We start from the raw sequence: 22,630 nt of genomic DNA, 5'->3' as shown, positions 1-22,630 counted from the left end.
GCCCTAAACTTTGCTGAAGATGTCTGTTAACTGTATATGTTTATGATGTGTGTTCCCTCCCACACCCTTCTTCAGTCATGTTTACTCATAGCTTTTATGTTCTGGTCTTTGCAGAGGGGACAATAGATAACATCGCAATGCAGGCTCTGGAACACATCCACTCCAACGAAGTGATAATGACCATTGGCCGATCTCGTACTGTAGAGGCCTTCCTGTTGGAGGCTGCACGAAAGCGTAAATTCCATGTCATTGTAGCAGAATGTGCACCATTTTGTCAGGTAATGACCAATACGTACTGGCCTGGTTGGAGAAGGGCTCTCTGGCAGTGGTGGTTAGTGTATAGAGGATGACACTAGAGGTCTGTCTTTTGAGAGGAAGTGGTGAAATAACCTTTTGGAAAAATGGCTGTAGAAGTGGTGGAGGAGTGTATGCTGTAGAAAACTGCCCGCGCAGACTGTTTTCGTAGGGGGAATGCACTAATGTTGGCTGGCGGGAACAGAGCTTACTTCAGGGAACACCAACTGTTGGATTTCAATTAAAACTTTGATTTTCGTTATTAAGATGCATTGGTTTCATAGTAAAAACCTTTTTTTTCTTACCCAGGGTCATGAAATGGCTGTGCGCTTGTCCGAAGCAGACATCGAAACCACAGTAATAACAGATGCAGCTATCTTTGCCGTTATGTCGAGGGTGAATAAGGTAGGTAGAGCATTTAGATCATGAAGCAATAGAACAGAAATACAAGGTTCAGGTATGAGGCGAATTAACAGAATAACAGGTGGGAAAGGCAAAGATAAATATTACAGCAATGTAAAACATGTTGTTTTCAGTCATGGGCTACAATAGAAGAAATCTCTAGTAAGTTACCCTCTTACCTTTATGGTGTAGATGCTTCTACACATGTTCTCCTGTAAAGTCCAGTCCAGGTGCAGCTGAGCTAAAAGTCCATTTATTTATGCCCTCTACCCCACAAGAATAACCATTCCTCTAAGCCTTCCCTAAGATATGAAGTTCTGGTTGCCCAAATTATACCAGTGTAGCAGATAATATCCAGACTTAAATTAGGTGATGGTTTGCTCTTTGACAGCTATGTGAATTTGTAACAGGCCAGGCCAACTACAAATTCTGCAGTCGCAAAAACCTGTTTTGAACTATGAGAGAAATTAAACTGTGGATAGACCACAGATTCCAATAGGTGTAACAGGAAAATATTTTACAAAGAAACCAGTAAACAGCAGTGCTTTGTCAGCACTGTAGAGACAATGACACAGAGTCGAAAGAGGTGGAATATAGGGGCTGATGCTTCAAAGACTAACATGCTATGGTTTCAATTCTTAAAAGTGCTCAGATACATTCAAGTGTCTATGGCTGTAGTGAAGGGACCTAATTGTACCATTGTGGTTCGTCATCATAATCTGAACATGTCATCATGGTGGTTCACTCTTCTAAGTATTGCTTAGGCCGTAAGAGGTGCTACTATATGGTGTTTTTGAGAGGGGACGGGAATCTGTCTAGCACCTGGGAGCTAGCCCCACAAAGTAGACTATTTTCCTCAATGTAAAAAGCACACATTTTGGGTTGGACCTGCTCTGTTCAATCTAAAATTATTTTCCTGTTTTTTGTTGCAGGTTATCATTGGGACTAAAACAATTCTGGCCAATGGAGCGCTGAGAGCTGTGGCTGGGACCCACACACTGGCGTTGGCAGCCAAGCATCACTCCACCCCACTAATTGTCTGTGCTCCCATGTTCAAACTCTCGCCACAGGTTAGTCCGGATGTATTTTGCCTGCCTGTAGAAAGTTAAGCATGCACCTGCTGTAGCTTGAATAGTGGTAAAAATCAATTTGTAGAGAATCTAGGAGACTGGCATAAAGCGGTTGATTAAAATACTTAGTTTCCCCTCAGCAAAGCATAGCATAGTTAAAAAATAAATGGCTTGTGGCCTGGACAGCAAAGGAGAATCTACTTGTGTGAAAGGGTGGTCTGGGTGAAACCAAGCTAAACATTCATTTGTTGACCAGGAACTTCGGGTGTGATGGGTTAGACAGGTGATCACTGAAGATCCCTGTGGGTCTCTGGGTTTATCTGAGTTTATTTTGTGCGAGTATTGAGTTGATTTAGGTTTAGATGAGGTTTATGTAGGTCCTGGACACAACTTTGCTCCATGCCTCTGACTGGATGTTGCTGGAGAGGGTTGGTGGTGTGTGTGTGTGTGTGTGGGGGGGGGGGGTGTAAGAGAGAGGATAATCTGTTATACTGTGGCACTGGAGACATAATAGGCTAGTAGGCTAGGCAGAGCTGATAACCTGGTTTTCTGCAGTTAAAGCAGAGCTGGGTGTGATGGGAGCCACATCTGGTCATTACTACATACAGTGTTTTCTGTTGCACTTAAGTACGACTGGAGGTGATGTAGAGCTCTTTACAGTGTGCAAACCTTCCTATGCTGGGTATGAGGAGAGACCTATTGTTTGCTGGAGCATGGTTGTGTGCTTAGGAACAAGGTACAGTAATCTGTCTCATCTTTTGTATTTCAGTTTCCTAATGAAGAGGATGCCTTCCACAAGTTTGTTTCCCCACAGGAGGTGCTTCCCTTCTCTGAAGGTACACTGGTGTAAGGGGTTTGGGATGGTCTTGGGGCCTAGAAGGGAAAATAGAAAATGTACGTAGTGTTCCCATGGATATCTATCGCATGTATTTGCCCTGGATTTATATCGTTCGACTTCTTACCAGGTAAGATCTTCTAATTCTTTGCTTTAACACACGGAGCCGAAAAAAGGGGGACTGGAGATTTCTCGTTAAAAAAGAATTGATCTACAGCCTTTTTGATATACTTGAAGTCTAAGGACATTGCAACTAAGTCAGCACTTTAGTTTTGTTTTATTTGCTATTCATCAAAATATTAATTAACCTCCATTGATAGGAGGATTGGTTGGCTTGATTATTGATCTGGGGAGGATAGTCTTTCTGCAGTAATACATTTTCCTTTTTGTGCAATTGATTCGCTATAGATTTAGAACCTTAGAATAGTAGTTCCACAAGAAAAACCTTCATGATTGATGGAAAATGAATTTTGGTGTGTTTTACATTTTTTTATACTTTAAAGCTCCAACCGCTTATGTGTCTTCATCCAAATGTATGTGTAATGTACAAAGTAAGCGTGTATACATGTGGCAGCCACATTGATAATAGAAAAAGGCATATTATACAAAAGGTTGCTGTGGTCGCCTTGCCTTCTTTTTGATGTTAGCTGATGACCCCCCAAGCAAGCTGTTAGTCTTTAAATACTCAAATATACGGACCGATAAACCCCTATTCCAGCTAGATTTGGAATAAAGTCTTTGGCTGGAAATGTTGATGTTTAAGGTATAACACAAGCTGGATGCATACTTGTTTTGTTATCCATAGTTGTCTCAAAAAATTACTGTCCTACAAGACCAGTAAATGTCCGAGTCACTGAATCCCTAAGCCCCCTCCATGGTGTTGAAAGTGTTCTTTCACTCTGAATGCAAATGCTTTCTCAAACCATTTGGAAGACCAGAAAAAAAGCACACAAAAATGATTTACGTTGTCTGAAGGCTATAAAAACTGTCGGATTCATAGAATAGAGTGCCTTAAAACACTACTTTCAACGGTGGAAAATATTACTGTAAGGCTTTTCCTAGTTGTGACACCTAGAATTTGCCTAGCCTTAAAGCTCAATTAAAGCAGCATGTAAGGGCAAGCCACTACCAGCTAACCAAGTTCGCCCCTCAGTCTGCACTCAAACAAAAGCCAAAATATTGACCTCTCGAAGATGCTGGAGACCCAGTAAGGACATTACTGTAAACCAGCATTGGCAATGCCAATAGGTCTTGCATTTGCGAGAATGAGAGATATTGGTGTTGTAAATGTCAATGTATTTTACCATGTGCTTTGGTTTGGAGTGGATAGATGTGGTGTCGAGTGGAATTATGTGGGTTGGATTGGAATTGTTAGTTGTGTAATTGTGTGGTATGGGGTGGAGTTGTGGAGTGGTATGGTGCATAGATAGTGGTGAGAGCTACACAGAATAGATGGCCCATATCAGGATGTGTAAACACCAACATAAACTAATGTCACGATACACCAACATTAAGGTATGCTGATGTCAAAATATGGCAGTCAGAATATGCGGATGTCAAGGCCTGAAAAGGTTGTAGTGCTGGCTCCAGAATGCACTAAACACATCTGGACATCTGCGTGTGTGTGTCTGCTTGTGTACGTGTGTTTAGTTACATTGTTGATAAGAGTATTTAAATGTATATTATTTAGAAAATAAAGTGCATGCATGTCACCTATCTTTAATAACCATTAGGTACATATCTATATTTGCATATTCTACACCTGCATGGGAAATAGATGGATGAACGGAGGTGTGTGTTGGAAAGACGGTGGGTGCGTGGGTAAATGGATGGACAGATGTAGATGGTTGTTGGAAGGACAATGCTTGGGTGGGCCAGTGGAGGAAGTTGGGTGTTAGGACAGTGGGAGGATGGATGGACAGAAGTGTTAATTGGAAGGACACTGAGTGGACGGACAGACGAAAGTGTGTGTTGGAACTGGATTCAAGTTTTGGTGTGCTCTCCCTGTGATAATCACACAAAAAAAGCACTGTCAAAGTCAACACGAGCAGTGAGGTCACTCACCGAAGAATCGTCCCAGCTCAGTGCAGCTTGGGTCGGATCACTTTGCTGTAAATTAAAGGGGCTGCGTGGAAAGTGGGCGGAGCGCTGAAGCCCGGATTTAAAGGTGCAAGCATTTCTAAAAATTACTTGATGTAAATAATAACAAGCATTGGCATAGCCAATAGGTCTCGCCTTTGGGACCTTATAAGTGTTTAGCCATGCAACAGTTGCATAACTAAATACTTAGAAGGTCCTAAAAGCGAGCCCTATTGGCTATGCCAATACTTGTTTCTGTTTATTACTGCTCTGTAGTAATGGTGGCACCCATGCTTTAGCGTAAACATCTTAGGCTAAAGTCGGGTGCCGAGATTGCTTCAAAAGTAAAGACTTGTCTATTTATTTACTATTGAAGCAATCTCAGCACCCGACTTTAGCCTAGGATGTTCAAGCTAAAGCACGGGTGCCGCCATTACTACATAGAAGTAATAAACAGGAAAAAAAAGCAAGCGCCCGCTTCGAGAAATGACTGCCGTGTGCCACCAACGTGAACTGCAGGGCTAAAGTGAAGTGATCGCGGGGGGAAAATGCTACCGCCGGCCACAGCTTGCAGTGCATGTGCGCGAGTGGTGCGCACGCAACAGTAATCACGCCATATGGCACCTCTGCTCAAGCGTGCGCCCGCGCACATGCACTGCAAGCTGTGGCCGGCGGTAGCATTTTTTTGTAGCCCTTACTTAGTCTCGCCAGACCAGCGCAAGCGCTGGGTCAGGCGAGACCTGAAAAGGAATCCGGTGCCTCGCTTAGTGGGAAGTGCGCGAGCCCCAAAAATCATAAATTAAAAGACTGTTGCAGCCCAACAAGCATAAGCGTGTGCATAAATTAAAAGAACAGCATAAGAAGTGCGGTGGCCGTGAAGCATGTGCCACAACAAACACTTGAGGGAAGTGCTAGATTACATTAAAGCATGGTGGCCGTGAATCTGGTGCCGTGCTAAGTGGGAAGTGCCAAGTCTGAATCAAAAAAATAAAAAGTTCCAAAGACCCGAAATACAATGGCACAAATGGAAGAGAAGAAGTCATGCGGCAATACTCGATGAGAGTTAACAATAGAGAACAAGATGTCGGAAACGGGCTTTGGGGGTTAGAGGCACCAGCAAAGGTATTGGGTGTCTGGATTCAGTGAAGGGCACTGGGGTACTGTCCGAACTACGGCTGAGAGTGTGCTGCCTGGCACAGCTGCTACTTCCTCCTGGAGTGAGGCGAGAAGTTGTTTTGAGGAAAGCTGCTGTGAAAATAACATGGCCCCAATTCAGAGACAAGTAAGTCAATTAAGGCCTTACAATTGATTCAAGGCATATACAGCAATCTCCAGAGAACAGGAAGCAGAAGTGGGGTACCACAGCTTATAAAACAATTGGGAGAAACGCAAACAACTGGCTCTACCACTGCTTTTTAGGTCTCGGCTAGCGAAGGCTGCGCTTGCGCAGTCTCGCTCGCGAGATTTAATGACTTGGAGTAGTGGGGCTTGAACCCGCCCCTCTTCTCTCCTCTTCTCCATTGGCTGTCCTCTTAAATGCTGGGCAGCCATTGGAGAAGAGATTTGTCTCTCCAAACAAGCCCCGTCTCTTTCGGATTCGTGGGCGTGTTTTTTTCGATTATTTCTCTTTTTTTTAACACGCCCATAAGCCGCCACAAGCACGAGTATGTGCTTTGAAAAAGAGCTGCACGGCGGCTAAAGGTCTCCTATGCAGTGCATGCGCAGGCGAGACCTAAAAAGGATTGAAAGTTTCTAATTTGAAGTAAAAAAAAAAAAATTAAGCCTTTCAGGCCTATGCTGAAAGCAGTGAAAAAAGCATCCAGTACCTTTAAGGTTCCAGGAGCTTCCCATGATGCACTGTACTGGCAATCCAGCCCCCCCTCCCCCCCCAACTCATGTGAGAAGGATCATAAAGAACACATGTAAAATTTCACACCTCTGTTTTTGATAGTTCTTTCTATCGGCATGTCTTGCTCACGCTGCCTACACGCGCCAGTCGGCTCTCTGATTGGTTGGCAACTACCAAATAAGCACTGTGATTGGTGGACCTTGTCCACCAATCAGAGAGCCTACTGGCACGTGCAGGCAGCATGAGCAAGACACCCTGTAGACTCACGAGGTGCGATGCAGGTATTTTCCCCCCATCCGCTGACCCCTGCAGGAAATTTCAAGGCAACATATTCAATAAAAGCAAGTGTCAGAATTGCTTTAACCCCAGGGAGTCTCATTTGCTGAACGACGAGGATTTAAATCAGGTGAGCTATTTTTTTCAGTGAAACCCAGGACTTGACTCTTTTTATCTGATTATGCCGGAGAAAGGTTCCGAGGCGCCACTCCCTCAACTGCAATCTGAGCTAATTCCCCGTTGTGCTTGCATTGGCGCTGTCTCTAAAATAACTATTTGTACAGAGATGCGCAGGTTTATGCATAGAGTAGTGGGGGTGTGTTCAGTTCAGAATAGTAGTGTTCGATGTATGATCCTATCAAGGACTCTGTATTCATCGGACGTTATGTATATTACTGCCCGGCAAACAAAAACCTTCAAGGATGTGGACAAATGGCTCGGAGTCACCGGCACTGGCTATTTGAGGGATGATAATCGTTAAAAGATCACGTCACTCCGGGTACGAATAATGAAACTACAACTCCCGGTGTGCGTGTAGAAGACGCAGGCCGCAACGCGCCCGTACTGTAGCACAGGGGCGTTCTTGCGGGCGCGTGTCCTTCTTGCCCATTGTGACGGCTATTATACTGTTGCAGTGCACGCGCGCTGCCAGCTGTGAACCAGAGCCGTTCGCTGTGAGCGCGCGCAGCTTCCTAGGTCCGGAGGATGCTGAGGAATGCACGGGGGCTCGGAGCCTATTAAAAGCAGCGCTCGCCGAGACAGAAGCCAGCTCGCAGGTAGGAGAGCACTGCAGACATCCCGTGCGCTGTGTGAGATGGTCATTTTCACTGAATTCTTTGCACACGCTGTGCATGCAGTCTCATGTACATCCCTCTCCACGCACCTCATGCCCACACAATCTCTGTTCTTCATACACATTCCTGTGCACACACATCTCCTGTACACACATCGTCCATGCGCACACATCACTTCTGCGCCCCACATCTACGGTACGTTGTTCATAAAGCACTGGTTTGTGCACACCTTCCTGCCAGTCGTACACCATCTATGCACAGAGCCCTCGTTCAGAATCTCCCCTTAAGCACATCGGTTTTGTGCAAAAAAATACCCCTTTGCGCTAACTTATACCCGCTCACCCGGTCCTTCCGTGCACACAGTAGTCTAAGAACTTAGAACCCAGAGCGGCTACCTGAAGTGTACCATGGCCTTTTGTTTCCTAAAGACTTTGTGCGTTCAATCCCATTCCTCTTGTGCATAAGCAGCCCTTTGTGCATGGCCCCGGAGTGCGCACATCATTCACATCCCTGCTTTCCCTCTGTACATGTGCGCAACCCGGCCCTGGACACGGACCCCATGTAAAGCCCACCAGCACAACGCCCTCCCGTGTTTTGGTGCAGTTGTAGCCTCACTTCACTTGACCCGGTCCGCCTGCACTGTAGGTCCATATGGCGTGTGATATGAGCTGTAAGGCTGTCTGTAACACCCAGGACGTGTTGGTGACAAGGGCATACTGCATTTCTATACAAAGTGCCCCTTGCACTATGAAGGGACTTCTTCTTTTGTTTTGTTGGAGGCTCTGTGTGTGTGGGAGGCTCTGTGTGTGTGGCTCTGTGTGTGGCTTTTTTTGTAGGTGGCTCTATGCGTGGTGGCTCTGTGTGTGGGTAACTGTGTGTAGATGGCTCTGTGGGTGGCTCTATTTGTGTGTGGGTGGCTTTGTGTGTGTGGCTCTGTGTGTGGGTGCAAATGCAAAAGGTCTCGCATTTGAGAGTGATTAAGCTATTGGCATTGTAAATAACAATGCAGTCTCTTTAAATGTTTTAAAAACAAAAACAAACAAAAATGTCATGAGCAATGCCAATAGCTCTAACTTTAACAATGCCAAGACCATTGCATTGTAAATGCTTGTTGATACAAGTGACCCAAATATATTTTTTTACACTTCTGCATTGGGGCAACTGTGAACTCTATGCTTGCCTGTCTTTGAGATTAGAAGGCATGTCGGAGCCTGTACCTGATGGTAATGGTTGCATAACAGACTGGTGATCTGCCCAAAGACCCCTTTTTAGAAGAAAATTTTAACCCTCACTATCTTTAACCACCACAATAAAGGAAGCATGTCCTGAAAGCGTACAATGTACTACTTATTATCACATAATATGCGTGAACTAATGATCCCATGCAATAACACAACATGATAGCCCCACTAGCCAACAGAAAAGGTTACTCTTTTATTTAAAATACACATGAACGCCTGCATACCAGAACATGAGTTATTTTTCTTTTGAAACAGAGACCGAACATGTCATGATAATTGTTCTTTTTGGGGTCACTAAACTTTTAGTTATGCTCTGAAAAAACATCTTTCTCCAACGACAATGGTGCCGACAACATCATCACAGCATTTATTCTGGGTTTTGGCCCGATAATGAATAAAGACTTACAGGGTAATAGGGCTGTATTACTGTGCTACACACCTCGTGAAGAGATACAAAAATATGTTGGTATTCTGACTGAATATTTGTCCCCTGTGAAATCTCTTGCTGTTGAAAATATTTAAGAAATAACAATTCAGATCATATACTTTATATGTGCCCACATGTGCAGGTTAAACTATTGCCAACAAGGATAGACTTTCAAACTATAGTAAACTGCACTTTCTGCTTGGACGGGCATTCAATCAAGCGCTATAGAATAAAAACAAATTACTACGGTTAACATACATTTCTAGCATGAGCTGGGGGCGATCTTGTGGAAGGGGAGTCAGGAGGTTAGTGTGTTTTCATGAGATGCGGCTTCATCCATGACTGTGTGACAGTCCTTTCAAAGCTGAAAGGGCACTCGTGAATCAACACGGCAGGTCTGTGACCCCCCCCCCATCAGAGTGTGCGGGTGAAAGCAAGGGAATATGCTTTTCCAGTCATCTCCTCACTCGCAAGGAGCCCAGGCATCCGGCTTCAATCAATCAGTCAATCATAGGCATTTGTATAGCGCACTGCTCACCCGGAGGGTCTCAAGGCGCTGGGGGGGGGGGGGGGGGGGAACACTACTGCTCGAACAGCCAGGTCTTGAGTTGCTTCCTGAAGGCGAGATAGTCTTGCGTTGTCCGGAGGTGGATGGAGAGGGAGTTTCATGTCTTGGCTGCCAGATAGGAGAAGGATCTTCCTCCGGCGGTGGCTCTGCGGGGGACGGCGGCGAGAGCGAGGCTGGCGGAGCGGAGCTGGCGGGTGGGCTTGTGGAAGGTCAGGCGGCTGTTGAGGAACTTGGGGCCCAGGTCGTGGAAGGCCTTGTGTGCGTGGGTGAGGAGTCGGAACGTGATTCTTTTGTTGACGGGGAGCCAGTGCAGGTCTCTCAGGTGTCCGGAGATGTGGCTGTGTCGGGGGATGTCCAGGATGAGTCGTGCTGAGGCGTTCTGGATCCGTTGGAGTTTTTTCTGGAGTTTGGCGGCAGTGCCGGCGTAGAGGGCGTTCCCGTAGTCCAGCCGACTGGTGACGAGGGCCTGGGTGACCGTCTTCCTGGTCTCGGTGGGGATCCACCGGAAGATCTTTCGAAGCATGCGCAGGGTGTTGAAGCATGAAGACGAGACGGCGTTGACTTGTCTGGTCATCGAGAGGGAGGAGTCCAGGATGAAGCCTAGGTTGCGTGCGTGGTCCGTTGGCTTGGGGGTGGCTCCCAGGACGGGGGGCCACCAGGAGTCGTCCCAGGCGGAGGGTGATGATCCCAGGATGAGGACCTCCGTCTTGTCTGAGTTCAGTTTCAGGCGGCTGTTCTTCATCCATTCGGCGACGTCTTTCATCCCTTCGTGTAGGCTGGCTCTGGCGGCGTCCGGGTCGCTGGTGAGGGAGAGGATCAGCTGGGTGTCGTCGGCGTAGGTGATGATCTTGAGGTTGTGTTGACGTGCGATGGTTGCGAGGGGGCTCATGTAGACGTTGAAGAGGGTTGGGCTGAGCGATGACCCTTGTGGAACGCCGCAGATGACTTCGGTGGCCGCTGACCGGAACGGGGGGATTAATACCAAGAAAACGCCAGCTGCCTTGACTGGACAGGACGTGGGAAAGTGCCACATAAAGAGAGCACTTTATCACCCTCTGAGGACTAAAATGCCTCGGGGAGTCCCTAAAGGTGTACCAGTCTAGACAAACTGTGTTCACTGATTAAGTGATTTGCCCAGAATCACAGGATGTTAAGCCGATGCTGAAACTTGAACCTGGTTCCCTAGTTCGAGTCGGCAGCTCTTGCCGTAACGTCACATTCTCTTTCTGCATAACACACACATTAGTGTCCAAAGACCGCAGCTAGTTGTGAAGTATCTTGCGAAAAACATTCTCAAAATTCTCTTGATCATTAATTGCACAGTAACTCTCTGATAAATCAATCGCTGGTAGACACGATGGTGCAGGCGGTGTGCTGCTGTTCAGTGACCGGCAACCTGGGGTAGTGGCCTGGCCAGGCCCCTGTGCCCACTAAAAGAAGCAGCTGCCCCTTAATTTCAAGTTTTAAATAGGATTTTTAAAGTTGTAAAAGTTAATCTTGCATTCTGTTTTATTACGTCCGTATTCTTCCAGATAAACATTTAGATCCATGGTGTGCATATGTGCGTGCACTTGGGTGCGTGAGTGTTATTTGCTGTTTGTTTGCATGTGTGTGCGTGCAATTGTATATTTTTTGTGTGCATGCGTTGCATATAGCGGCAACGGCCATGCAGGTGGCGCGGTGAAGGAGCAAAGATATTCGCTATAATAGACTAGATGACTAATTTGAATGTATTGCTTTGGAATAAAGAAACCCTTCCAAAATTGCATATATTCTGCAAGAAATAATCAGTTTGGAGGTACTGTCTTCAAAGAGCATAAGCAAGATTATATCTGAATGTGTCCCTTACCACCCCTGATTGCATAATGTTTTAGGGTTGAAGTGGAAACTTTCTGCGGTCCTTTTAAACGGTACAATCCATAGAGAAATTCAATTTGGCGAAAACTACTGGAAAGCCTTGCTTTCACAGAGGCCTATGTCTACATTAACTTGCTACAACAGAAGAGGACAACAACCTCCATATGCATACAAAACCATGCTTTTTAAACATATTGCTTACTTATGACCTTTTTTATTGTGCATCTTTGTAAGAAAATAATTTGCCACATTGAAGATCCGATTAATGTCCCAGATTTAATTCTTCAAAAGTAGAGCATATCAACCTGACCGCTTAAACCAAAGAGACGATGTTTGCCACGCCTAGTAAGATATTACCTGTAAAGGAAGCTGCGGGCTGTCTAGCGGTAAGCATTGGTGTCGTACATAATGTCCCTGAGAGATTACAAATGTGAGTTTTAAATGTTATCCTTCAAACCCATGACTCCCAGTGTATACATATATTTAAACAAATTACTCTTTATTTGTTTTTTTGTACAGCACAAACCAGACCAATAGGAAGGGGGTGCCAGAGCACTTTACAGTGGCGTGCATCCATCTGCACAGTCATGAGAATGTCGAGTTAGAAGATACATTTGTGGTGAGAAAAGCCTACTGCCACACAGGATAACACCAATGAGGAGAAAATAGTGACCAGACTAGAGCAATCCGCGGTAAATACAGCAAGGGAGACAGTGGCTTATCAGTATCATTGTTGAGATCACCAGAAGGAGAATAGGAGAGCAATCTGCAACAAAGAGGGCCAGGGAGAACATAGTTATAGATATAATTGAAGAAGCAGATCTTTCGAGTGAAAGGGGATCTAGTGTTTGCATGTACACACTGATAATGCAACAAATTAAATATTTCCAGAAGAGGTAGTCCTTAAGTAAACTGAAACCATAGATTTTCGAAGAGGGACACTGACATTTTGCGGCGCTAGTGAGTTTAACTAATGACACACAAGGCTTTCTTTGAACAGGATAAAGGCTAAGACAAGCTTATTGAGAGGTGACCGGGCATTTGATATATATATTTTTTTTACTAAGGGAATTGTCCAATTGGTTTTCTTTCTAAATTGCAAGACCTCGATAAAACAAAGTAATTTGCTTACTAGAACCTTACTTCCACCAGCGTTTTACCCATTGTCTTGAGCAAGATATTTGGAAGTGTGCATGCATAGTGCTTTGCCCGTTTAGTATGGGCATTATGATTCATGGGGTAGTTATCTGAGGGATGCCAAAATAGCAGTGATGTGAAGTATAAGGTAGTAGAGCCATCAACGGTGCTAGATGTGTTTTGGGGAGACTAGGAGGGCAGTACTTTATTTTCATGTGATGACCATGGCGCGTACTGCTAATATTCTGAGTCATGCCTTTGACTTGGGAATCTGGATGTAGTATAGTAGGTAAGGTGAATCCTAGAGACTCTGCAGTGGTGGCAATATTTGGGGAGAGTACTACGGTTTTATTTTGGTTGATCCATTTGATAGTGAGTTCTTGCTTTATATTAGAAAAAAGAGGAACTCTTGTCTTCTGGAGTACAAGTTTTAGCTCCTTCGATGGCATTCATCCATGACTGAATCTCACTGAGGCAAGTGATCAGTTTTTGTCATTTTCAGAATCTCCTCGTTGGTGTGCTGACCAAATAGCACAGAGCCTGAGAAAGGCAGATTAATCACTTTTAGTTGTTCTTCGGGGTGTTGAGGCAAAGCCACGAAGATCTTCTGACCGAAAGACCATGGCAGTAGCTATTGGCAGCCAATACTGGTGAATCTACAGCTGCACTTATTAATTGATTGGCCTCTAGTTTGTTGCTCTTCTGCAAGAATTTTTGTTGGTAGTGTTTAGATAGATTGTCAATGAAAGACTACATGCTTTGATAAGTCCCTAGAAGATCCTTAGCACTTGCATTCTTTAAGTGGGCTACAGGTTCCTCAAACTTTCCTGCTGGTCATGTCCAGTTTTTGCTTTCTCTGTCACTGGGTGCGGTGGTTTCAGGTGCAGTGGCTTCAGGTGCAGTGGCATGTATTTGCCTGGCAGAAGGAAAAATTATAGAATCTGGTTCGGGATAATTTATCAAAAAATCTAGATCCTGCTGAAAAGTATTGTATTTTTTTAAGTAGATGAGGTGTTGCTGCCTTCACCATAGCCGGGGTCAAGAATGTCTTGTTTATATCTATCTAACCTGTGTAGAATTGTTTTGTAACTGCCCCTGGTTTCAAAGTCTCTAAAATAACTGAGACAGTAAGTTGTGAAGTTGCAATGGTATGGGCCGTTTTGTTTTGTTGCCTCTCTTGCTAAATTGTCATGAAAAGTTGTAAAATCATCAGTGGGTGAAACATGATGGGGAGAAGCTACAGGTGACTGGTATCTGAGTAAGGACTTCTAGATCCTTCAGGAGTCCTGTATCTTTCTCAGGGGTTTGGTTTACGCCCCTTGCAGGTTATAGAGGACTTACTGGAGAAAATGGAAGTCTCTCACTTTCTTCCCATTGGAGACATGAATGCAATGTTGGATACCATTCTAGTTGGTGATAGTTACATGGATAGTAAGGCTTCTTATAAAGGATACTTGGATGGTAGGATAGGTTTTAATGATAAAGGATGAGGATCTGTGTGGCTATCATATTGGTTATCAGGATTAAACTTGCAGGAAACAGGATACACCTTTTCTAAATTGTGTACTGGGAACTTATACACCCTAATTCTACCTGGGAGAAAATTGCCACCTTTGAACACGATCCCTTTACTTCTTCATGATGCTATTTCTTTTTTTTTTTTTTTTTTTTTTTTTGAAAAAGTTTTTATTGAACAATAATTCGGTTACAAGTACGGGCCTACAACCACCCGGGCCGGCCGCTAGGTACAGAAGGAAAACTACACATATCAAGGCTACAATCAGTTCCCAGGGCGCTGCCCCGCAGTGGCTCCAGATAGTTCTCGAGGAACAGGAAGCGTAAGTCCAACAATCACAAAAACAAAAGAAAAAACAATAAAAAACAAAAGGCGAGTTATGAGGGAAACCAGTGCGGATCAGGCTCCCCCCGGGAAACTCCCGTCAGGACAATTGAGCAATCCGCTAAAGAGAGGAGTACCGGGAGGCCGGGGTCGGAGGGGGGGGGGGAGGGGGTCAAGGGAGATGAACGTCCATATGTAGTTGTTCCAAAAGGCGCCAGGAGCCATCAAGGGTCAGGGGGACATGGCGATATCAGTGTCTACCAGGGGGGGCGTACAGATGCCTCCGCGATACGCGTTCCATTGCCCCCAAATGCTACCCCATGCCCCCGGCTTGCCACGAGCCACATACACTGTCTTCTCCCTAAACATACACCAGTCCATATTCTCCTTCCATACTGACACGGTGGGCGGCCGTTGAGCGCCCCAAAGTTGCGCTATGTCCCTCTTGGCAATCATGTTCCCTAGGGCCGCCCACCGAGTCTGAGCCGCGCTGTAGTCATTGGGCTCCCACACATTCAGGACACAGCGACGCACCTCCGGCAGCAGCACAACCCCAGTAACCTGTCCCATTACCGTGTGGACCCGGCGCCAGTAGTCCGCCACCTCGCGGCACTCCCAAAGGATATGAAGAAAGGTGGCGCTGAGCCCACAGCCTCGCTTACAGAGCCCGTCGTCGGAAAATCCCATCGAGACCAAGCGCGGACCCGTCACATACACCCGGTGGAGAATCTTGAGCTGTACCAACCGGAGACGAGCCGGAATGGCAACCTCCTTGGGGGACGACAGTGCAGACTGCCAATCTTCGTCGTCCAATTCCACCCCATCCCCAGTCCAAGCCTCCCGAAGGCGCACAAAAAGGTCCGCCCGGTGATTAATTAATTTTTTATAAATTAACGAAATAGTACTATCAGGGACATGTCCGTCAAGTATGCGGTCCTCGAGGGGCGAGGAAACAGGGATCTTGGTCCCCTCCCCGAAGACCGAGAGCAGGGCGTGTCGAACCTGGGCGTAACGGAAGAACTCCCTGTCGGTCAGCTCGTATTCTGCCTGGAGCACCGCGAAAGTCTTGACCGCGCCCTTGTGCCACAGGTCTCCCACTTTGCTGATACCAATCGTGTCCCACTGGTCAAACCCCTTCGTGGTCCACAAGCTGCCCAGGCGGTCGGAGGCAAACAAGGGAGTAGCACATGTTAATCGCTCACTCCAGCCCATGGCCGCAGTGGCAGCCCTCCAGGTCCGCACAGCAATCTTAGTAGGACCCGTAAGGGTCCGGCCAGCCAGGCGGGAATAAAGTGCCCTGTTGTAGTTCCCGCCGGGAAGCAGGAACTTGTCCATCTCATACGCCGGATTCAAGCCGGGCGCATACGTGGCGTGGTTAATGGCAGATAGCTGCGAGGCCCAATAGTACCTGCGAATGTCAGGAAGCGCGATGCCCCCGTCATACCAGGGGAGAGTGAGCTTGGCAAGAGCAATACGCGCCCGCCCGTCCCACACCAGTCTCCTCTGCAGGCTCTCCACCTCCCGAAAGTAGGCCACTGGGATAACGTCGAAGGAGTTCTGGAGTGCATAGAGGAACCTGGGAAGGGACATCATTTTGAACAGCGCGGCCCGACCCAGCGGGGACAGGGGCAGCCTGCACCACCGGGCCGTGTCCTCCCGCAGTCGCCGAAGTGGACGCAGGAGATTCTGCTCATAGCGAGCCGCCGGGTCCAGCGAAACGTATATCCCCAGGTACTTAAAGCCGCTCAGAGATATTTGAATCGGGAGCCGAGGCGGCAGGAGAGGAGGACCACCAGAGATGGGATAAACGCAGGATTTAGACCAATTGATCGTGAGACCCGAATTGTTCCCAAAGGAGGTCAGAACGTCAAAGAGGACGTTGAGCGACTGCCGTGGTGAGGTGAGATACAGGAGAATGTCGTCCGCATACAGCGAGACCCGATCTTCAAAGCCCGGGCCCCACCGGATCCCTCTAAGCGAGGGCTCCCAACGGAGCCAGGCAGCGAGCGGCTCCAGGGCGAGAGCAAAAAGCAACGGGGACAACGGGCACCCCTGCCTCGTGCCCCTGCCAAGGGCAAAGGGCCGAGAGACCCGCCCATTCACCACCACTTGAGCCATGGGTCCCGTGTAAAGGAGCCTCACCCAGCCAATAAATCCCTCTCCAAAGCCGAATTTATCCAAGACGGCCCAGAGGAATGGCCACTCAATAGTGTCAAAGGCCATCGTGGCATCCAAAGAAACCAGCACGGCCGGTTCGGAGAGGAACTCCGCCCTGGCAAGGGCACCGTGAAGACGCCGCAAGTTAAGAGCGGTGTTGCGGTGTGGGATAAAGCCGCATTGGTCCGGATGTATAAGGTCGCACACGACACTCAACAATCGATTGGCCAGGACTTTCGCCAGGATTTTAGGCTCCGCATTGAGCAGTGAAATAGGCCGGTAAGAAGTACAGCGGTCTCGCGGCTTGCCCTCCTTGGGGATAACGACTATAGTGGCCAAGCGCTGGTCGGCCGGAAGGGAACCCGCCGCAAGAGAGTCGCGAAACATGCGGCTGAGGAAGGGCGCAAGCTTATCAGGACGCAATTTGTATAGTTCAATGGGCAGACCGTTAGGACCCATAGCCTTGCCCGAGCGAAGGGAACGAATCGCGGTCGCTATTTCATCCGACGACAAGGGGGCGTCCAGCCGCTCTCGGTCCTCAACGGACAGGCCGGGCAGAGCAATATCTCTCAGTAGGAGGCGAGAGTCATCCTCATCCCTGTCAGTCACCGGGGAGTACACCGCCCGGAGGTGGTCAGCGAAACATTCCACAATCTCATCCGGCTCAGTCACACACACACCATCCGCAGCACGCAACTCGGGGACCACACGATTCACTCTCTCCTTTTTGTCCAGCCACGCAATCAACTTTCCCGCCTTGTCCCCCGCGTCATACAATCGGCCCTGCTGCTCCCTATACATAGTTTTGGCCTCGTCAGTGACCAGGGACCTATATTCGAACTGTTTCAGGCTAAGGGCATGTAGCCCGTCCGGAGTAACATTCGCCTCCAAGGCCGACTCCAGCCCCGAGATGTCAGTCTCCAGCTTCACCACCGCCTCGCTCCTAACCTTCTTGGCCACCACTATTTGGGCGAGGGCGTGTCCGCGTATCACAGTTTTAAAGGCTTCCCAAAGGGACAACGCAGACGACACCGACCCCTCGTTTTCACTGAAGTATTGGTCCATGGCCTTAACCAGGCTGTCACGAGTCACAGGGTCCCGCAAGTACCAGGGGTTAATGGGCGCTATCCGCCCTGCGGACCGCGACCCGGTGTCAAAGAGAAGCCACAGCGGAGAATGGTCGGAGATACCACGCGCCAGATGTCTGACCTCTCGAATCCTACCAGTCTGCGCCGCGGGCATAAGGAAGTAGTCTAACCTGGAGAGACTCCCATGCGCCCCCGAATGAAAGGTGAACTGACACTGGGTCGGATGCATTAGTCTCCAACTATCCACCAAGCCGAAGGTCTCCAACATCCCACCCAGCCATGACTGGGCAGCGGGGAGGGTCCTTGGTGGGTGACGATCCAGTTCACCCGAAACCACAGAATTAAAGTCCCCGCCCATGAGCAGGAGGCCGTCCGGAAGGTCAAGCAGCATTCGACCCAAGTCAATAAAGGTGGAGTTCTGGAGGCCCGGGGGGACGTAGACTGAAACCAGGGTAAGGGGCTGCCCCTCCCACCTCCCAATCAAACACACATAGCGCCCTCTGTCATCCGAGACTATCCTCGTGATCTCCACCGGAAGGGAGGTTCGCAGGAGAATGCCCACCCCCCTGGAGCCAGTTGTGAAACCAGAATGGGCTACGAGACGGTATCCCCCCCTGTTCATCGCATGGCAGACATTGCCGACCAAATGCGTCTCCTGGAGAAACACCACATCAGGAGTCAAACGACGCAAATATTGCAGTACAACACCCCGCTTAATACGGTCCCCCAACCCATTGACGTTCCATGACATAAGCCTCAACCCGTCTCCCCCCATCCCCTCCAATAGATCAAGAGGCCCCCAGCCCGCCGCACAGTTCCCAAATATGGACAAAAATCAATACCTCGCCCTGTAAACAAAAAACCCACAACAAAACAACCCCTCTTCCCCCCCAACCCCACCCCAAGTCCAACTCCCCCCACCCTGCACCCCTGCGGGCCAAAGACCCCCTCCAACTTGCAGTGTGCCTGTCGCCCCACTAACCCCATTCTACAAAAAGACCCCGGAGGAGGAAAGGGACCCGAACCCGCCCGCACCCCTCACGGGTCCTGGTAAGACACAGTATGCAAAAGAGTAAGACCCAACTGTACAGTGCAAAACCGCAAAAGCAAGGACCAAATGTCAGTCTAAGGGGACCCGTCACCTGCGGTGCCCCCAGAGGGCCCGGGCCGGCCACCCCCGTCCGGCAGCGAGTCCAGCCAGTCACTTGCGGCCACAGGAGAGTCAAAAAAGGCTGTCCGCTCTCCATGCTCCACTCGTAGTTTCGCCGGGTAGATCATCGAATACTTCAGGCCTAGCTCGCGGAGACGGCGCTTCACCCCTTGGAATCCCATCCGCTGTTTCTGGACCAGTTGCGTGAAGTCCGGATAAAAATTGATGGTCGAGTTCTCGTAGCGGACCGGGCCACGGGTCCGTGAAGCCTGCAGAATAGCGTCGCGGTCCCTGTAGTGGAACAGTTTAGCCACGATAGGCCTCGGGGGGGCCCCCGGCCGCGGCCGGCCGCCCGGCACTCGATGGGCCCGCTCCACGGCGAAGAATTTGCTTAGGCCAGCCGGGGACAGCTGTTGCATGATAAGTTCCTCGACCACGAGGTCCACCGGGCGGCTGTCGGAGGACTCCGGTACACCAATGATGCGGATGTTGTTGCGTCGGGCCCGTCCCTCGAAGTCCTCAAGCCGCCGGGCCATATGGTCGTTGACCACTCTAATGTCCCCAAGCGCGGCCCGCAGCTCCGACACCTCCGCACCCAGGGTGGAGGTCCGTGTATCAAGGGCCTGGACCCTCTCGTTAGTTTTGGAGAGGTCGGCCCGAATCAGGGTGACATCGATCGCGACAGTGTCGATCTTACGGGCCAGGGCCTCATATTGCGTCGCGATGGTTTCCCTGATGCCCTCGATGGCGCCCATAATGTCCTGCAGGGAAGGTTCCGCAGAGACGGTCGTGCCTCCCCCTGCAGCATCCGGGGAGAGGCCAGCAGCGCCAGGGGACCCCCTGCCCTGGGTGTAGCGGTCCATGTTGTTGCTCTGGACCGGCCCCCCGCGCAGAGAAGCCTTGGTCTTGCGCCCCTCCGGACCCCCTTTGCCCGCCATGTGAGCGCAGTCTCTCAATGGGACCTCCGATCAAGAGGTGTGCGGGCGCCAGCAAAAGGACCACTAACTGTCGGTGTAGGGGTCGGAGGCGTTAGGCCCACCAGTAGCAGAGGGAAGCAAGCCTCGGGCAGAGGCCCAGGAGGCACCTCGCCACCTTGAGCACGCACGCCAGCTGATCTCCTGAAGGCCAAAACCGAAACCGAAAGTGCTGAATCGGCAACTGGCACCGCGCTGAGGCCGCTGTTGTTCAATTGCAGCCCGGCCCCACGGGTCACCTTCACCCCGGCCACCTCCGTCGGGTGGGTCCCAAAAGTTCCGACGACGACAACTCAGGATTCCCAGGTCCGATTAGAGTTTTAAAAAGAGATATAAGATCAGCTGGTCTTCATCTCCCAGATTCCATAAACCAAATCAGGATAGTCTCAGGATATATTCCGAGGAGCAGAAAGGGTCCGGGGAGCCCTGTGCTCACGCGACCATCTTGGATGCGCGCTAGGCTCCTCCTCCATGATGCTATTTCTTATTGGAATACTGCTGTTTGTCTTACATTCACTACCCTTCCTCATGTTCCTTCATCTGTCTTACACACCACAACGAGTGCTCTCCCATCCACTAAACCAGCACCTTGGGAGGCGGTGGGGGACCTCTTCAAGAATGGATAGTGGATGTCGCACAGAGATTTCATGCACTCACATGAACTGTTTCTTACTTATGCCATTATCCTGCGTTTTGTGCGCCAGCACTGGTTGCTAATGGGTGCAGAGCTTACTGTTCACGCACTGGTACTAGCCACCTATGAAATGGGCACAGGCAGACACCTTATTAAGTGGCTATACAAAGGTCTACGCTGCCACCTATTTGTAGAGCTGACACCACTGCAGGCTCGATAGGAGGCTGACTTGGATCAACCTACTACATGATAAAGAATGTCAATTCCTTTTAGAATACCCTAGTATGCTACCCTACAACACACGATTCAAGTTTATTCAGTTCATGCTACTTCACAGAGCGTATTTAACACCCTCCGCATTACACAACATTTTTCCCAGAGTAGTAGGATCTAATTGCCCTCGATGTCGTGCTGACGAAAGTGAGCTTCTACACATACTGTGGGCATGCTATGCCTTGTAATCTTTTTGGGAAGGGATAAGGGACACAATTGAAGATCTTACTGAAAACACACACTGGGACACAACAGAAAATTGCATACTGGGCTTATACCCCCAGATCTAAAACTCCCACAATGGATTCTCGCTTTGTTGATTTAGCACTCCTCCTGGCTATACAACAGATAATGCATTGTTCAAAGTCCCCAATGCCTTCTACTGTACTGAGCTGGCGTGAGGACGTTAGTCAGTGGGGTTCCGCTGAAAGTTTAGCCTTGCGTAGAGTGGAGTACCAGGGGCTAGGCAAGCAGCCTATCGCTAGTGTGGGACACTTTGCTGGAACGATTCAAGGCGCAGTTAGTGGACTCTGACTGATGACTGGCATATTGGCGGATTCTTCAACCATCCCACTCTGACGATTGGCATTCTGCTTCACGCATGTGGGGTATGTTCATTCCCAACCACATACATCTACAGTAGTGTGGAACACTTCCTTCTCTAACGCAGAGTCATTAGCTTTTTACAGGTCGGACTATCTAGGTGGCAGGGCTGGGTGAGTGGAAAGTTGGGGTGGAATGGTTATTGATTTTATCGCCTATCATGGGCATGTATTATATGTCAATTATTGCATTGTGATGCATGTATTACACTCGTCACATCAATGACAATATAACAAATACATCTTTCTGGATACGTCGCACTGTATACTGGATACGTCGACCTGCAATCCTTATGTTATGAAAAGCAGTAAAGTATGTTTGAAAAGGAAAAAAAGAATGATGATCCGGATTGATAAGGATGAGGATGTCTTGCAGTTCACCTTTTTCTTCGGAGTTAGTGCAAGTGCAGAATTTGAAAACCCACTGGGTGACCTTCCTCAAAGAAGAGGTAAAACGAGGGGAGGCCAGTCTGGGCGAATGCAGAGATTCTGTTGATTCACTAAAATGTGTTGCCGTCCTACACATCGACAGTGACCACTAGAGTGTGGATCTCTTTGACAGTAAATGATATGTTGGTCGCTGGCGATGAAGGGTTTTCAGATGTCGCTTCAATGTCGATGGAAGTCTCTTTGACGGTTGCATAGATGTCATCCTACAAGAGCTCTTTGACGTGTGTTCTCTATAGCGTAGTGGAGAAGACTTCGAGCTGGTCTTAGATGGTGAACATAACGGTGCCAAAGCTTTTAGCGTTGTTAATGTTGATGCCGATCTTAAGCGACATCGAGAGTGACGGTGATGTCGATATTAACCACTGTGCCTTTTCTTCTTGCATATCCCCTTGGAAGAGTCCTTTTCAGGTGCTCAGAAGGTGTATGATAGGATGTTTCTTCAAGTCGCCTTTTCTTTTTCTATTTAGCTCTCATTTCTTTTATTCCTTCCCGGTCTTTTGAAGTCCATTTGGACATTTTCTGGCAAATCTCACATTTGCTCACACACTGTGCAGTCGGGAGGCAAGCCGCACTGACTGTGTGCATCAGAGGTCGCCTTCTTCCTCCCACAGGAAGAGCACTTCTCAACAAAAA

At 48.5% G+C, this 22,630-nt stretch overlaps 1 protein-coding gene across 2 annotated transcripts in view; it reads left to right on the top strand.

Moving 5' to 3' along the window:
* EIF2B2 (eukaryotic translation initiation factor 2B subunit beta) overlaps window positions 1-22,630 on the top strand; it is a 179,540-nt gene that overhangs the window by 140,884 nt on the left and 16,026 nt on the right. For both annotated transcript variants that reach the window (XM_085626736.1, XM_085626737.1), the window contains exons 4-7: window positions 115-278; window positions 604-699; window positions 1,629-1,766; window positions 2,536-2,602. In XM_085626736.1, coding sequence (XP_085482862.1) covers window positions 115-278; window positions 604-699; window positions 1,629-1,766; window positions 2,536-2,602 — 465 coding nt within the window. The remainder of the gene's footprint in view (window positions 1-114; window positions 279-603; window positions 700-1,628; window positions 1,767-2,535; window positions 2,603-22,630) is intronic.

Source organism: Triturus cristatus, chromosome 9 (genome assembly GCF_964204655.1).
Source record: "Triturus cristatus chromosome 9, aTriCri1.1, whole genome shotgun sequence".
Taxonomy (NCBI): Eukaryota; Metazoa; Chordata; class Amphibia; order Caudata; family Salamandridae; genus Triturus; species Triturus cristatus.
This window is presented reverse-complemented; position numbering and strand designations above follow the sequence as displayed.